Source organism: Paroedura picta, chromosome 9 (assembly GCF_049243985.1).
Source record: "Paroedura picta isolate Pp20150507F chromosome 9, Ppicta_v3.0, whole genome shotgun sequence".
Taxonomy (NCBI): domain Eukaryota; kingdom Metazoa; phylum Chordata; class Lepidosauria; order Squamata; family Gekkonidae; genus Paroedura; species Paroedura picta.
Window position 1 is genome coordinate 25,666,651 of NC_135377.1, and position 17,917 is coordinate 25,684,567.

Consider the following 17,917-nt stretch of genomic DNA (forward strand, 5'->3'; position numbering starts at 1 on the left):
TAAAGAGATGAATGTTTAATAGCTTTGTGTTGCATGGCACCAGAAGCAGTCTCACCTGATAACGACTTTAAATATAAAGAGGCTAACATATGAAATAATATAATACAAATACTACATTACATGATTTTTTTTCCATCGTAAAAACCTGTATTTTGTTAGAAAACATTAAACAGAAAAGTTTCTTTTTAATACAAAATGCCAGTAATTGCATTCTACCACAAGGTGGTGCTAATGCACCAGCAACAAATACAAATTTTGGCATTGCTCCTTTTACTATTTCAGGCAGCGTTTTCTTGCTTTCTTTTTGGAACCCTATTTTGTTAAGTGATTCTCACCTACATTATTCACAAGGGACACACCACAATATGCCCGGGAGTACATTATAACCTTCACAATCCAAGCCAGGCTACTATAGGATGGCTGTTCTTGGGATGCAAAAGGCATGGCACGTTTCATATTGACTGGAGATACCAGTACTAGATGCTGAGATTCCCCCTCTTCCTTCTTTGCATTTGAAAGCAAAAGTAGGACAGATTAATAAGAGAGCAAACAGACAATGGTAGACTTGCATGCAATCTCACCACAAATATGGTAGGTTGCTGCATAAACCCTGACAGTTCATTTTTAAAGACTATTTATTTCGTGTGTATGTGTCTCTCACTCTATGTGTTATAGTAACAAGGCTTGGGAATCACTGGGCTCCCTTTTCCTTCGCTTGCAGCTTGGCAATTGATCATTTCTACTTTCACAGGCATCCATCGATAGAGATACAGCCATAAGAAGTATGTCCAATCCATCGTTTAAATCTAGTTTTAATGGAATGGTCCAAATGTGTCGACAAATCACTACCATCAAGAAACTAGAAAGTGTTGCCAAATAGAAGGGAAGGACTATAATGATACATTCCAATTTGTTATTATGGGTGAATTATACTGCAGAACATTTTATTTTTCAGCTTTGGCCTCACACATTTGGACTTCAACTATAGTAAGGGTTGAAAAACTAATAGGCCAATAAGTGATGACGACAACCTGGGTTGCCAATACGCTTCCACGTTCCAAGGGCCCAGGTTTGCTTTGCTATTTACTAACTGAAACACTCTGAACTAAATAAAACATTGCCTGAAAGTGAGAAAAGCCTAGGTAACAGAAATGAAAGCTCAACATACAACGGGGGCATGCTTTGATGTACGATTTGCAGTATGGGAATATTCAGTCAGGTCATCAGCGGATATTTGTAAATGTGCACGCACATTATAGGTTTTATCTACAAGTTATTTTTGCACGATAAGGAAAAGCAGAGACATAGAAGCACGTCCTAGATCCTGCTCTGCCTACACAGATCAAGCCCACGTGGTTTATTGCAGGGGTAGTCAAACTGCGGCCCTCCAGATGTCCATGGACTACAATTCCCAGGAGCCCCCTGCCAGCGAATGCTGGCAGGGGGCTCCTGGGAATTGTAGTCCATGGAAATCTGGAGGGCCGCAGTTTGACTACCCCTGGTTTATTGTATGACATAGTTTTCAGACAAAGTTTAGCTCTCTTCAATTCATTTTCACTTACAGCATCAGAATACACATTAAAAAAAAAACATTATGTACACTTTGGCTGCATGGACAGTATTTTGACACAACACAAGAAAGTGGGCTAGATCCAGACTGAGCTGTTCACAAAGGGGAAAAGGATTGTGTCAATTTTACTCCTTCCCACTGCAGACTCTCCCTGTTTGCCTTTTGTGATGTTCCTGCATGTCTTCCAGGAGCAGCATTTCAAGGTGATCAGTGAGTAGCAGTGGAAGAATGGAGGTAGGGAAGTTCCACCCGACTGGAAGTGCCCTCCAGAAAAATTGGTGGGATCCAGCCAGTTTGTTTTGTTTTAAACCTTCACATGGACTTCAAATGGGCATCTGAGATGAGGAAAGGCACAGATTGGGTTAAAGCAGGACAAAGCATAAGGAAAAGAGTGACCCTTACAGACCAAACTAAAGAATTGCTTTATAAAAAACAGAGAAGTCCAGCCATTTCAGACTAGCTGTAGTAATACAGCCCAGAATAATTATGCACAACGGAACAAAATGGCTCAGGCCTTATAGAATTATTGAACCAGTATAAAATAATTTTCAAAGTGTACAAAAAGTACAAATTCAGTAGCATACAGGCCTTTTAACTATATACAGCTACAGAACAGAAATACGTGTGAGTGAAAAGGAGAGCACAATTAGATTCTGCACAGTCAGCTATTTTTTGCAACTGGGAGGGGATCTTAATCATCTTTTACATGCAGAGAGAGGTATCACCTGAGGCAATGTTGTGTTTTTGTATATATATAATAAAACCTCTCCAGCCCCTGTACTATGATCTATCAAAGCTTATGCAAGCTTTGAACAGCCAAGGATCTCTTAAGGCACAGGTTAGAATGGCCACAACACAAGCATCTCAAAGCCACCCCAAAGCTCATGCAAAGGCCAGCTTAATCACTACTGGAGAGACACTGTGCTTTGTCCTGGGTACCATGTGAAGGAGTCAAATGACTTGAAAGTGAGAGAAAGCAGCTGTTTTGTTCCTCCTGATCTGACTTGTTCATGACTCTCAATATGTTGGGAATGTTGTTTTTTTTTAAATGTGTCCAACAATGGATGGATAAACATAATGGCATATTTGGCAATACAGAATGCAAGTGAACAAATCTTAACTGTAAGCAACATATGAAACTCTCACTCATCCACCAGGGACTTTTGACACTGTAGAGACGGGTAAGCACAGGGAGCCCCTTGCCTGGGGTGCCAATCCTTGCATCTTCTGCTCAGCTCCCATCTGGCTTTGCAGCAGGCTTTTTTGGAGGCTGGAGCTTGTACATGCTGAAGTAGCTCACCACTTGCTGCGGCACTTCTGCCAGGACGCTTTGAGCAAGAGCTTCTTTGGGAGCCTGAATCAAAAGGGGGAGGGGAGAGTTTTAAGCAACCTGAGATAGAGAAAGCATGTGATCCAGTATCTAAGGGTTTAACAACAGCAACCAGAATTGAATTGCCTATTTGGACTCTCACATTATCCATGGCTAGCTGTTGCTTACATGGTTCAAAGCTGGTTGGTATTTATGCGGCTCAGATAGTAAGGTGACTCAGGGGACACTCCTGGAGAGAACAACCTTAGCGCATTTCCCCATAAAAACTGCCACTCTCCAATACTAGATCATAATACAGAAATTGGACTGTTGAGACTGGGTAATTAGCATGATTTCTTCCAGGTCTAAAAGCTCAGCCTTTTCCTTTGAACCAGATGCAAAATTTAACCTGCACAGTAACTCCAAGGAGGACATGTGTGTATTTAAAGATCCAAGCATCTTCTGTTTTTCTTATTAAGTGAACCCAGCTACATAAAAGAGTAATAAAGGCAAACTATTAACTACTGAGTTAACATACAACCAGCAACAGCTGGGCATTAGAAATAAAGGGCAAACATCTCTCTTCTCTCCTGCCTTATAGCAGCCTGTCCAAACAAATAACAGAAAGTCAGGGAAAACCAGCACTCTGATTTAAGCTTGGTAACAGGGAGTGGGCATAGAGCAGAGGTAGTCAACCTGTGGTCCTCCAGATGTCCATGGTCTACAATTCCCATGAGCCCCTGCCAGCAAACGCTGGCCGGGGTTCATGGGAATTTTAGTCCATGGACATCAGGAGGACCACAGGTTGACTACCCCTGTTCATGAGGACATCAATCCAGCCTAGGAGTTCCCCACGGCAGGGGCTCATGGGAACTGTAGTCCATGGACATCCGGAGGACTACAGGTTGACTACCCCTGGCATAGAGCATTAAATAACCCCTGGCATAGAGCATTGGACTAGCCTGTTGCAGGATTTAAGATGTAAATCAGAGCAGGTCTTAAGAAAACAGCTCTTATGAAAGTAGTTGTTTCCCTGTTTCTAGCAACTGCAGGTACAAAACATCATCATCATCAAATGATATTTTTACAATAGATTGTGTGATCAAATTGCAAAGGCTTGTTATTGCACTTTGAGGTGACTGATGAGCTTCTCTCCGCATTGTTCAACTACAAGGGAAGAAAGTCTATTAAGCAAAATAACCTTCCAAGAAACAATGCTCTTTTCATCAAAAACTTAATCCACACAGTGTACTTTCCAAGCAACTTAATTCCCTTATAACAGGGCAGCTTAAACATCAACCGCTTATATTAATACAAAGGCATTAGTCAAGGAGACCAGAATCAATCACTCTGTGCCATCAGAGAGTACTTACATTTTGGAACTGTCTAAAGGGCACAAACTGGACGATATCTCTCACAGCAGCTTCTCCTGAGCGAGATCTCAGAACACCACTGTCACTGTCAAGAAACTCCATGGCACTGAAATCAGCCCCTCCAACGCCAACTATTATAATTGACATGGGGAGCTTGGCTGCATTAACAATGGCAGATCTCGTCTCATCAAGGTCAGTGATCACGCCATCGGTGATGATCAGGAGCACAAAATATTGCTGTGGGGAAAAAGCATGTTTTGTTATCAGTGAGAGAAGAAAAGTACATCTGTGAAGTCAAGTGGCATCTGCAGACAAGCATGATAAACAAAAGGATAAAGTCCCAAAGAGTGCCAAAGACTTGTTCAATTCTCTCAACATACTCCAAATAGAAACTCTGCCAGAGCTGCAATAACCAACATGGAACAGTTCTTCGTGCATGCAAAAAGAATGCCCACACAAGCACCATCAGGCACCTGACAGAATAAAATGGACAGCCATCAAGTTTGGATGGCAGGATTGGCAATATCGTTCCCTGCCCATCTGCTTACAGCCCCAACTGTCTGAAATTTAGGTTATTAACTGGGTGATGAAGTACTTACAGAGGCCGTTCTTTGTTGAGTAGCTGCAGCAGCAAACCTAGCCACATGATTTATTATGGGAGAAAAGTTGGTCGGCCCATACAACCGCACTTGAGGGAGGCAGGCCCGGTATGCATCCACAATACCTTGGATTCCTGAGGGAAATAAATGGATTTTCATCAGCACATTTCCGGGGCAACTAAATCATCCTGGTTTTATGTGCCAGCATTTGTTTTATGCTATTTGCTTCATGATTTCATTGTCTTGTAGATACCTTGTAACCAGTCTCAAGCAGGTCTCTGCAGGGTTAGGGTATATATATATATTTCTAAATAAAGAAATATTTCTGTTGTTGCTATAAGGAAAGGTTTGCCAAACCACAGCATTGTACTATTGCTAGTAGTGTAAGACTAGATTAAAAGCCAAGGCCCTCATATGCTGAGATCTCTCTTTGCCAGCCATTTGCACTGAATAATAATTAAATCTAGATGGCCCTGCACAGGGTGATGCTTCTTATTGCCAATATCAAATAATTGCAAAGCAATCGGCTCTCCAGTCATATCCAATAGGATATATATTTTAATAAAGAACTGAAAATGCTAACATCACACATAGAGAAATCATACTATGCCAAGTGCCTGACATTCTGTAATATATATGCTATAGCAAGAAAGCACATTGCAACCAGGAATGCAATGGGAGCTAGGACTCAGGGGCCACTGGGAGGTACAGATCTCTCTCTCTCCCTCTCGCTGCGTGTCTCTTTGTGTGCCTTGCAGTAGGAGGCATAGCAGGTAATTAGGGCCCCTTCTTAGGAGGGAAGCAGGGCTGGTCAGCAGCTTGGGCCAGCTCTCTCTGTCTCTCTCTGCCTCCCTTGCAGGAGGAGTAATAGGAGGGAATCAGGGCTTTGTGTGTCTCTCTCCGTCTCTGGCATGGCTGAGAGGAACGTGGCTAGTGTCCAGGGAAGGAGGGCGGGAGTTGTAGGGGCAAGGCCAATCAGGGTGCAGCCAGTGTTGCTGGCTGCACCCTGATTGGCCCTATTCCAACTTGGACAGCCGGACACGTTCCCCCCCCCCCCCCAGGTTGTTTCACAAATATATAGAGGAACCATGGATAAGGATACAGTACTTTAGTTTTCCACAGAATTCATGAGACTTTCTATAAAAGGGTTCTTTCCCCTTATTTTTGGCACTTTTTTGCCCGGTAGTTTTGATCAAAGAACGACTACTAGTCTTCAAGCCCATTCCCATTTATTTATGAATTTAACAACAAACTAAATATTCATGATTAACTACACAAAATCAATAGAAACCAGTTACATTCGTATCAACAAGCTATTCAGTTACAGGACATTTTAAAAAATTCTGACCCCAACATTCCAAAACAACTTACCACTGCAAAATGGATTTGATGGGTTAAAGTTTAATGGAAATTCATGTGAGACCTGTGAATACATGGAAGATGTATGAAGCTGAAAATGTCCACTTCTAATTAGGAAGCGTCCATGCCTGCCCACTCCCAAACTCTCATCCCGCATATCATTTACCTGCCATGAGGGGGGAATCTGAGCACCAAACCCAAGAGCGGGGAACATTTTATCTCTGTAAAACAAAACCAACATATAACTATATATAAATTCACAATTCCAAAGTAGAACCATAAATCTGTTTCCAGTAATGTTATTAAGTGCTTCTAGGGCCATCCATGAGAAGTACTCATGAGAAGAATAACTATTCAAGCAAGGAAGTGGCAAGCCCACATTATGAGTTATTAACGCTTGTTCACAGATGATTCTCACCATCTGCTTTTGCTAGTAAGACATCGTAAATGAAAACCTGAATATTAGCTGGATGGCTTAACACAGCACACTTCTGCAATGTATGTACAGCAGCTAACCTGTGGCTTTGGGGGAAAGCAGCATGTGCTTATCTCTCCCTTCAATTCTCCCTCCACTGAGATCCAAGCATGCTAGTGGGCTCTCCCCAGATGCTTGCTATACCTCTTTGATATGTAAGAATTCCAAGATATGATCAAGGCAAGGCTCTGCCCATTCCCCCCCGAGAGCCAAGCTGGCCAGGACCCGCTCTGAAGTGACAGTCTGTGAGCAGCCCAGACTGATCCACTGGTTTTAGGGGGTAAATACGTGCACATGCCATAGATGTACATATATGTTGCACAGTGCTTTTAAAATAATCTGAGCTACCTAATAATATAAAATATTGCTACAATGTCCCAAGGATACAAACAGCACAACAATTCAAGCAGAAACAAATTCAATTAGCTATGTCAGTGAATGGTGAGCCTGGCCAACTGGTACCACTAGTTAACTCAGAGGAAAGATGGATAGCTCTCATTGCTCTGACTGCTGATTCCTTCACAAGGCTGAAAAAAAGAATACAAACTGTACATAGCCTTCAAGCTAGAATTCCAGATCTCTGACTTAGCCTTATGAAAGTCAAATAATACAGCGGGGGGGGGGATAATTTTTTTAGTAGTTTGTATATATCATTTAATTTACAAGAATCAGATCAGTTGGGAAACTTACGCATCATAATCCTGAATAACCATCCCCACGGACCAAATAGCCGCCAGATATTCATTCACTCCATTAGGACTGATATAATGTAGGGAATCTGAAGAACGAGGGTCTCCATTAGACCCAGTAAAGTCAATGCCAACCTGTTGAAAGAAACATTTGTACAGTGGGGGGTATTAATGGTGACAGTTCATGGCAAGAGGAAGGATTAATTAGTAATACCTTAGATACATGGAGTTCAGAACAGCAATACTAAAAATATTTTAGTATTACAAAAAAACTATAATTTATAAAAATTATTTATAAAATTTCTGTGTTCCTTCTTGTAGACATCACACAGCTATGAATTTACAGTGAAATGTGAGGTCCTTTCCCAGACCTAACCCACAGCATCCCTGTTATTGGAAACACTCTCCTAGAAGATTTAGGTTCCTCCACACCAGGGGTAGTCAACCTGTGGTCCTCCAGATGTCCATGGACTACAATTCCCATGAGCCCCTGCCAGTTAACACTGGCAGGGGCTCATGGGAATTGTAGTCCATGGACATCTGGAGGACCACAGGTTGACTACCCCTGCTCCACACCACTCTTACTTCCAGCTGCAGGCTCCATTTTTAAAGCAACTGTACCCCTGCCTACCACCTACTCTTTAAAAGAGAGTAAGAGTTTCTCAGCATGAACTTTTTGTTCTTCCTGGTCTCTGATTTCTGTTTGAAAATTAGACATGAACCAGCAAAGACATCATGTACTGTCTATAAATTTCCTCTTGTCCAATATCTAGTAGGCTTCTCAATTAAGAGGATGATGGTTGAAGTTGTAGGTACTCCTGGTCAAGAACTTTGCTACAGCTGTATATATATTGTTGCCACTATTAATACGCTAATACTTCTTAAGTTGTTAAAGATTTCCTCAAGTGAAAAGATGAGCTCTATGGCACTTACAGTAAAATTCAGCTGGCACCCTCCCATGATGTAGTCCAGGAAAGTACATTCTGTGATAATCTGGAGAAAAAATATCCAGTGCTCAATGAAATCGTCCGGTTACTTTTGGGTCAGGATGCTTTTCATTTCAAACAGTTGTGAGAGGTAAGGCTGCCAGGTACCTTGGAGACCCTGGGGAGGGGATACACTTACCATGAGTGGGGAGTAATGCTGGAAATTAACATGACATGTCTACGTGATCCAGAAGTGACATAAGGAGGCAACACTTCGCTTTTTCGGCAAAACTCTATGTTAGAATGCCCCTTCGCAACACTTCGCTTTTTCGGCAAAACTCTATGTTAGAATGCCCCACAACCAAAGCAGAGTGTCCCCCAATGTTCTTATGTCACTTTCAGGTCATGCAGTCATTCATGTCATGTTAATTTCTGGAATTCCTCCTTTGGATGTGGGGCAGAAAGGTAGCTGAAAGTGGGAGTTTGGCATCTCTAGTGAGGGGTGAAAAACAAGGAGCAGAAATGAAAATGAAACATTTATGTGATACAAGAATCTGGAGTATAATAAATCCATGGTAGCTATAGTAGATGTATCTGGAGGTACAACTACAGAAAGAACAGCTCTGTCCTTGCACTCCCACAGTGATATCAGAGCTTGACTCAACAGGGCAGGAAGGGATAGACAAGAACATGGGAGTTGCACACAGAATATCATGCTCTATAATGGTCTAGCTCACGAACCTCCCAGATACTGAAAAGGAAGGGAGGCAACTGGATTCTGCTGATTTATGGCAATGACTCCATATCTGAGCCATGTGTCCATGATGCACTGTATTTAGCCCATTTTTTTAAATTTAGTTTTTTCCAATTAATTGACTTAAACTGATGTCAAATCACCACACGAATCACACAAACAACTGTCCCCACCGCATAATCAACACTGAAATCCATTTCTGAAATGGCTCACTCCTTTCTAACTTCACTGAAAGTATTCAATTAGTACTGATGGAGGTTTTCAAAAACAGTGCAACACAGTCTTGCGCTAGCTAAGGAAATTGTGTTAAGAGTATTGCTAAGAATATTGCTGTGCAGTAGCTGCGGGCCATCTTCCCGACATCGTGCACAATTTCGCAGGGACCAAATTCCTTTTCATTGGAAAGCCTTATCTCATGGCACTAATCAGTTACACTACCAATACCCTTAATTGGGTGCAATCTAGAGAAAACACGAACACACTTAGCTGCACATCCAGACGTTTAACAAAACACATTATCAGGGAGGATGACTTAATTTTTTGTTACCTCTGCAGTTTATACCTTGCAAATCTGAATGCTCTTGACAAAAGCAAATGTGTCTGGTGCTGCCATAAAGTGTGAAATGGAAAAATAATAGAATATCTGAAGATACTGACCTCACAGCATTTAAAGCCCACAATTCCTGAATTTCTGTAACTTTTCTTCTTCTGCCTCTTCTTCTCATTGATACATTCAAATTCGATCTATTAAAAAATTAACAATATAGGAAAGTAAGGGAGTAATCTTAGTGCAAAATGGCTTAGGGACATCTCACATTTTACTTCCTGCAATGCTTCACCTGTGAGGAGTATACAACCAATAGAACTTTCAAGAGAAAATGTGCCTAATGGCCACAGAAACAGCTGCCACTGTGTATTGCCAATTCCTAACCCACAAATTACACTGTTCTAAATAATGGACTACTTGTTCACATTAGGGAAATAATAATCATAGAATCATAGAGTTGGAAGTGGCCAGATAGGCCATCTAGTCCAACCCCCTGCTCTACGCAGGATCAGCCCTAAGCATCTTAAAGCATCCAAGAAAAGTGTGCATCCAACCTTTGCTTGAAGACTGCCAGTGATTATGCAATAATCTGAATAAATGTGTAATAAAAGGGTTGTCGCGGACCAACTGTCAGCATTCTTGGAAGACGATTCAGTCTTAGATCCATCCCAGTCAGGTTTCCGGCCTGGCCGTGGGGGTAGGAACAGCTCTAGATGCCCTGATGAATGACCTCCGTCACCAGTTGGACCGGGGCAAGTCTGTGCTGCTCATGTTATTAGATCTCTCAGGAGTCTTTGACACAGTCAACCATGAGCTTCTAGCTCACCCCTCGCCGATGCCAAGATTAGAGGGACTGCCCTTCGGTGGCTGATCTCCTTTCTCCGGGATTGTGTACAGAGGGTAGCAATAGGAGAGAGTTCATTAAGCCGTTCCCAGCTTGCATGTGGGGTCCCTCAGAGAGCACTTCTCTCTCCAATTCCATTCAATATTTTTATGTGCCCTCTTGCTCAAATGGTGCAGAGGTTTGGGCTGGGTTGTCACCAATATGATGACAACCCAGCTCTTCCTCCTGATGGATGGACGTACGTCCTGATTCTCCCCCAGAAGCATTATTCAGCTGCCTGAAGGCAGTGATGAGGTGGCTCAAGCAGAGTTGTCTGAAGCTCAGCCCTTCAAAGATGGAGGTCCTGTGGCTGGGCAGGAAAGGCCATTAATATTTTATAGTTGATGTTCTCATCACTGTTCTACTGTTCTATTACATTGTTCTATTGTTATCACTGTACTGTTACTGTTTATAACTATTGAGAAACCTGTTTTGTTTCCGTGTTTTATGTAACCATCCTGAGCCTCAGGAGAGGGGGGGGGGGAGTATATAAATTTAATTCATTAATTAATAGTAGTAGCCTGATCCATACTTGAAGGTTATGGAGGTAAAAGAGTCATATTAAACATTCTGAAATAGCTATTTTTTTAAATGGTCAATTTGTGCCCTAATTGCTATTAACATGCAAAGGATCCACAAATTAGACACAACAGGAAGCATCTTAATGAAGCTGGTTCTGGCTGTCAAGGAGAATGAAGAACCCTTTATATTTATGTACATTTGTACACTAACAGGAAAACAAGTTAGCACAGAGAAATATACAAGTTCCTACTTCTTACTAAACGTCAGAGAATTTGTTGTCAGTATTCTGAACAAACAGTATGTACTGCTTATTCAGCTGGCAACCAAGCTTTGAAATACACAATTTCTTTTTTTATGGAGAGCTATTGTGTTTTTTCAAGCTCTGGGTTAAGGTCAACAACGTACTTGGATATAATCAGCCTGCGATCTTGTCCTTAACTAAGGAAAACCCAAAAACAAACTTCTCAGAGATTTACGTTTAGAAAGAAAAAATAGATATCTACAGTTTTATTGTAATATATGTAGGCTCGCCAAAACATGAGATGAATTTTAATTAACTGTCATAATTGTAATCCTTATTTTAAATCACAGTTGTTTAAACTATAATCCTCAAGTGAATAAAAACAAACTGTTAGGGAAAAATAATTTTAGGTGATACATGTATATAACGCAGCTCGTTTAAAAAGTCTGTGTTAAGAGAGATTATTCTAATCTACATATGCAGCAAGATGACATGACTGGAGTACAAAATAATAGAATGGATTGTATCAACACAGAGTTCAAGCAGGGGATAATATTTTGAATGTTTCAGTATGGCAAAAACACTCCTGCAAATTAAAAAATGCCACGCCTCATTTAGCTGCATGTATAGACCAGAACTAAGATGGCACCTATCACTTGCATTTGTACTAATATAACTGCCTTAAAATGTATTAACCCTAAACAAGGGGCACTTCTACAGTCAAGTAAATGTTTTCTAATCAATTAATAAAAGTTAACAGCTGCTGCAACTCAGGAACAGACTGATCTTATATTTTCAGTATTCCATAGTCTTATTAGCTTGTTTTCGGTTAGGTTTTCTTCTTCAAGAAGAAAGAAAAAGCAGAATATGCTCTGTTACAACTGAAACACAGTTTATTACTCCTATTTTATGCACGCTGCAAAACTAGACATGTAAAGTTAATCAGTAAAATTTATTCTGAAATGTGATTATTTTAATGGTACCTGAGATGCTAAATTGCTATTATTGTTGCATTAAATAATCCCCCAGTGATTCAAACCAAGCCACTCACTCAGCTACATTTGCACTGTACGATGAAATAATTAAGGATTTAGCATTTTTCTCCAAATGCTCAAAGCACTTCACATGTTTCCCAGTCAGTTTTATAATAGTCCAGGAAGAAAGGTCTGTATCATTACTACAAACGGGAGGTTGAACAGAGACTTGAATGCCTGAGTCACAGTTCACACCCTTCTGTCTAGAGAACAAGCGCAGACAAATGTCTAAATGTAATGCACAGCTTTGAAATAAACAAGGCAAAGAAAGATGTGGGCTTACTGGTGAGTTTCGAGAGGCTTCCTTCAGTTTTGACATTGTGGCTTGAAAGGTGCCTATCAGGTCATGGGAACCATCGCTGTCATAGTCATAGCACTCAACCTACAAATGAAAAACATCATTCAATATTTTCTAATAATGGTACTGGCACCACAATGTTCCTGTATTTTTACTTACATGACTAGGTGGAGGTGGGGGGGGGGGGAGAACCGGACTGGAGACAGGATGAGGCCTATCATTATGAGCAAAACACTCTCACTGCATGTTGTTTTGCCACTCAAGGCAGGAACCACTCATGTTCAAAGCAGCTGAATATGCATGACTTAATTGAGCCCAACAATGTTATTGTCATGCCTAAATATCAAGCACCACTTGCTTGTGATGAGAGCATAAATATTTATATTCAGAGTGGAATTTGTAATTTTCCTGCTATTACTCCCACTCAACATTTAGAAGAAGAGTTGGTTCTTACATGCCGCTTTTTTCTACCCGGAGGAGTCTCAAAGTGGCTTACAATCACCTTCCCTTTCCTCTCCCCATAACAGACCCCCTGTGAGATAAGTGAGGCTGAGAAAGCCCTGATATTACTGCTCGGTCAGAACAGCTTTATCAGTGCTGTGGTGAGGCCAAGGACACCCAGCTGGTTGCATATGGAGGAGCGCGGAATCACCCCAGCTCACCAGATTAGAAGTCTAACCACTACACCAAGCTGGTTCTCTATTTAAAATAAGCTTCACATTTTAATTGTTTTTACTAAAAATGTTATTTGAGTTTCCAGCGATGACATCTGACATTGTGAAACATTCCTGGAGTTACCAACGGCAATCCTCTGGACTAGTGCACACAAAGCACAACCATGCACATGCACTTCTAACCAACACAGATGACATGCAAAAACTGCTACCACAAGAAGTTGTGTGAAACTAGAAACTAGAACTGGAGCAAATAAAAATGTATGGTGGCTGACTAATATCTTGCAATACAGCCCTTTAAGAACATACTATGCCCACATGTATTTTAAAAAGATGACCAGAGGTATTCCCATTAATTGAGTTGTGCTACTAGATGTGGTCTTCTCAAGCTTGCTAATGTTTTTTATTTTATTTTAGTTTTTATTATTAAAAAACTGAATAGAAGAAAAAATAGAAAAAAGATTTAAGTTACATAAAACAGTTCTCTCTCTCCTTTATCCATGCCTTCAATAAAGTTAATTATTCATATAGTCTTAGTGATCATAAAATTCTTATGGTGGTTTTCTATTCAATAAATCTGTCAACTTAGCCATTGTGGCAAGTTCTCCAACCTTGTCTAGTCCTGTGATCAAACTAGACAAGTCTTGCTGCTTCTAATTTTTCACTACTAAAAGTCTTGCTGTAGTAGTAGCGTGAAAGAAAAAATCTCTAGCATTTACAGGTAAATTATCAGGGGAAAAGCTTAACAACATACATTTGGAATATAAAGAACACTTAATTATTAACATTTTCCCATCAAATTATGAATTTTTATCCAGAATATTTTAACTGTCACATGACCACCACATATGATAAAAAGAGCCAGTAGAATCACAGCAAGTCCAACGCTTCCCGCCATATTGATTAGACGTTCGCCTAATTCCTTTAGGGGGGTTACATACTGTCAATAGAATATTTTATATCAATTTTCTCGCTAATGTTTTTTGATGGTCATGTTATGTTTAGATGATTCACTTCAACACACACACAGATAATGTAATGAGAGATCAAAGGAAGTTGCCTATGTATTATGTTTGAATACACAGTCATTTTAACACAAGAAAAGGCAGCTGGGCCCTTAAAAAGTCATTTTACTTACTACAATGAAATTTCCTATTTAGGAAATTGTGTGCATAAAAATATTAAAGCATAGTTTAATCAATTATTACAGTAAGTACAGTATATTTTTCTTACTATAGAAACATTAGTTCAAACTGCTATTCAGGTCACAAAGTTCTTCTGAACTTTTATATGTGATTCTTCCCATGGAGAATACATCAGACCCAATTCATGATCTCGCAACTGCTGATTTTTATTGAGAATGAAGCCAAATAGATTTAACATAACACTTTCGCTCACGCTAGGACAGATCAATAGTATTCTTATTCACAAGGCTTCGGTAATATAATCTTTGAACATATTATTCCATACGTTAATTTTACTGCTTCATATCCAGAAAATATTTGCAGCTAATCCAATAATGCAACTGAACATTTTTTAGAAAGCATTGTACAAAGACAACACAAGAGCGCTGAAGTCCAAAGGCAGCTGGATCAGATTAAAATGAAAGAACTATGAAAGAAAGGTGAAAGGGAAGAAACAGAGTAGATAAAGCTTGATGCACTTAGATGCATGTCTTTTGCATGTCTATTCAGGTGTTTGTCTCGGTGACCTAAATAATTCTTAGTTTCTAAAGTAGGGCAAGAATAAGGATCAAGAGTTATAAGCAAAGAAGGCTGATTTCCCAACAAAATTATGAGTAACAAAGAAATACCCAGCTTTAAGACTGTTTATTAGATCGAAGTCCAGCCTTTCTCAACCTTTTTCCACCAAGAAACCCCTGAAATGTTCTTCAGGCTTGGAGAAACCCTGATATCAGAAGGTCACACCTTCCTGCCACACCCCTGAAAGTCACGTCACCAGAAGTGACATCACCAAAACATTGTCTCAACACAGGAAGTGACAACACAGAAATATTTTCAGATGATTGTGAATAGAACCATACCTGCACTCTGGGCTGCATACCAGTTTGCTCTTTTGTTAACCTGCAGAAACAGGGACAGGGCGATGCCACTCCATCACCCCCATCCGAAAACCAGATACAAGGCCAGAGCAAGCCTATAACCACTCCGTTGCCCCCCCACATACACACACACACCAGAAATGGCCCAGCAGCCTACTCCACAAGGCCAGGAACCAGTGGTATGACTATGCCAGTCTGTGTCCTGATGCTCAGCAGTTGAATTTCCACCCAATTGGCAAAACCCTTCCAAGGCCATCGCGAATCCTGTCCTAGTCAGAAGCAACGGAATTACTAGCACCACATCTATTTTAAAGACTTCTACAAAAGCCCTTAAAGGAGGGCTCATATCATAAAAAGCAAAGCAACCTGTGTACCACTGAAGAGCTAAGGAACTGTCCCATCTAACCAGTTCCATGTAGCTCAAGCAAACATGAAGACAACCAGCATGGCAATTTCTGCAGCCTTATTACCAATACCTTTCAGAATGGAATTATATGTATATTGCCAATCTTATTCAACTGTCACTGTTTATCCCGAACATATATATAGCTTTGAAGATAACATTATTTAAGTTTTGAAATCATTGTAAGGGAAGTACTTTAGACTAATTTTAAATAGTAAATGCACTATTTGCATGGTAAATGTACTAAATGCATCCATTAAATGTTACCTTGATTGTTTTGTCCATATCACCATAACACAAAGAGTTGAGAGAGATTTTAAATGGCCTCCAGACAGGATTCAAGTTATTTTTAATAACCTAAACAAAATACAAAGCATTTGTTAGAAATTGGGGGGGGGGGGATTGTAGCAACAAGCTTTGCTAGCTTTGGTGCTCTGTGGTATCCTACATGATTATTGATGATTGAACCAAACAGCATAACGATATGGCCAGTATATGGAAGGATGCTACTGAATGAATGCCTTTTGATCAGTAACTTGTTCTTCCTAGGAGGTGCCGTCCCTTCCAAAACCATTGGTACAAACTTTGAAAAACCCACATATGCTGAATGTCAAATTCCCTCAACCCATAAGAAATGTAAAAACTCACTTCTGTTCTGTGTACCATCAACCAGTTTCCTTCAGAGGTCTGCTTGTGAAACTCCAGGTAAGGATCAGATTTTCCAAAGAAATCCTGCAAGAATTAGATGTTCTTCAATTAGGCTACTGAATTATTCTATTGCAAAAACAATTGCAAGGATTATTTCAATATGAACTATGGAAAGTAAACATCACCTTAGCCTTAGACACACACACACACACACGACTTCATAATTTCTCTTTTCCAGAACCACAGTCTACAATCCAGAGTGGCTCAACTCAGAGCATTATGATGATTTCCTTGGAAAGTTCAGGGAATGGAGATGTTTGCAGCTGTATTCAGACCAATGGAAGTAATAAAATAATCCTGCCTCTCTCCTGCCCCATCACCAGATCAGATTAACTAAGAAAAACCAACGGTTGACCAATCAGTTAACACCATCCTGGAAACTGAAGCATGATCAGGTACGGGACCAACATATCATCTTAGGACACCAGGACTGTGATCAATTTGTTTGACTATGGTTGACTATAGGCCTGATCTATTGATTTAAGTGCTTACTTCCAACTGTATACAATTCCCAAAAGAACTGAAAGTATTTCAGTTTTTATAGCTCCACTGGAGTGAGACCTATACGTGCAAGCCACAGATACTGGAACTTATTTTTAAAGTGGCAAGGCTAAAAATCATAGTATTAAAGGAAGTTGATAATGTTCATCTGTAAGTCACAGCTAAATCTGTAAGTCATACCAAATCACGCAAAAATATCCTATTCAAGATGGTTTGTAAAATGTACCTCAAGAGTTTCCTTAAATTTCCCATGTGCCACAATATAATATAATTCCGCCCACCTCAGTCACTTCCATTTTAGGAGACATCTGAATTAAGACAAGAGATATCATTTATCACAAAGAAAGGCTTAAGTACCTTGTTGTCCAGTTTCCTTGCTTCAGCTTCAAAAATGACGACTCTATTGTCCTTTACTTCTTCAGCTGTAATCTGGATAGACAGGAAGACAAACGTGCATCATGTTTGAACAATGAAATCTAATGTAAGTATGTAAAAGTTCCATTTAGGTGGCTCAAAAATGTGACAATTCTAGGCAACATTATGGTAGTAAATGTTGCAAAACAATACACAATGTTCCCAGAAGGGCATTTAGGATAAGAAGCATACGAATACAGAGAAGATGGATTGCCTGTGTTCATAACAAGCCAGGGACAGCTTTTTGCCATTTGAGAAAATTTAATTTTACAGCAACAGGAGGCTTTCTTGCCTGTATTTCAAACCATTAAATGACCAGCCACAGAGAAGATTCTTTATCTCTTCTGCTTTAAACAGAAAACTCATCCCTCAAATTGATCTATATATTTCAGTTTCAGGAAGAAGTTTTTTGCTGCTAAGAACTATGCTTAGACAATTTTGGACCAAAGTGTTGGATCCAAACTAAATTTTCTATCAGTGGGATTGAATTTTATGTGTTTTATTGAATTAATTTATAATATTAAATATTGCCTTTAACTTTTCTAACGTTTTTATTTTTACCATGTTACCCTGATC

General features: G+C 40.0%; 1 protein-coding gene across 6 annotated transcripts in view; it reads right to left on the bottom strand.

Annotated features, from left to right (window-relative positions):
- The window catches only part of CPNE3 (copine 3), a 25,627-nt gene continuing 7,710 nt past the window's right edge, over positions 1-17,917 (bottom strand). For all 6 annotated transcript variants that reach the window (XM_077351987.1, XM_077351985.1, XM_077351983.1 and 3 more), the window contains exons 5-16: positions 17,285-17,356; positions 16,367-16,450; positions 15,986-16,075; positions 12,565-12,663; positions 9,712-9,798; positions 8,308-8,367; positions 7,376-7,509; positions 6,377-6,431; positions 6,223-6,274; positions 4,852-4,985; positions 4,253-4,489; positions 1-2,924 (exon numbers count right to left, since the gene is read on the bottom strand). In XM_077351987.1, coding sequence (XP_077208102.1) covers positions 2,802-2,924; positions 4,253-4,489; positions 4,852-4,985; positions 6,223-6,274; positions 6,377-6,431; positions 7,376-7,509; positions 8,308-8,367; positions 9,712-9,798; positions 12,565-12,663; positions 15,986-16,075; positions 16,367-16,450; positions 17,285-17,356 — 1,227 coding nt within the window. In that variant the 3' untranslated portion in view covers positions 1-2,801. The remainder of the gene's footprint in view (positions 2,925-4,252; positions 4,490-4,851; positions 4,986-6,222; positions 6,275-6,376; positions 6,432-7,375; positions 7,510-8,307; positions 8,368-9,711; positions 9,799-12,564; positions 12,664-15,985; positions 16,076-16,366; positions 16,451-17,284; positions 17,357-17,917) is intronic.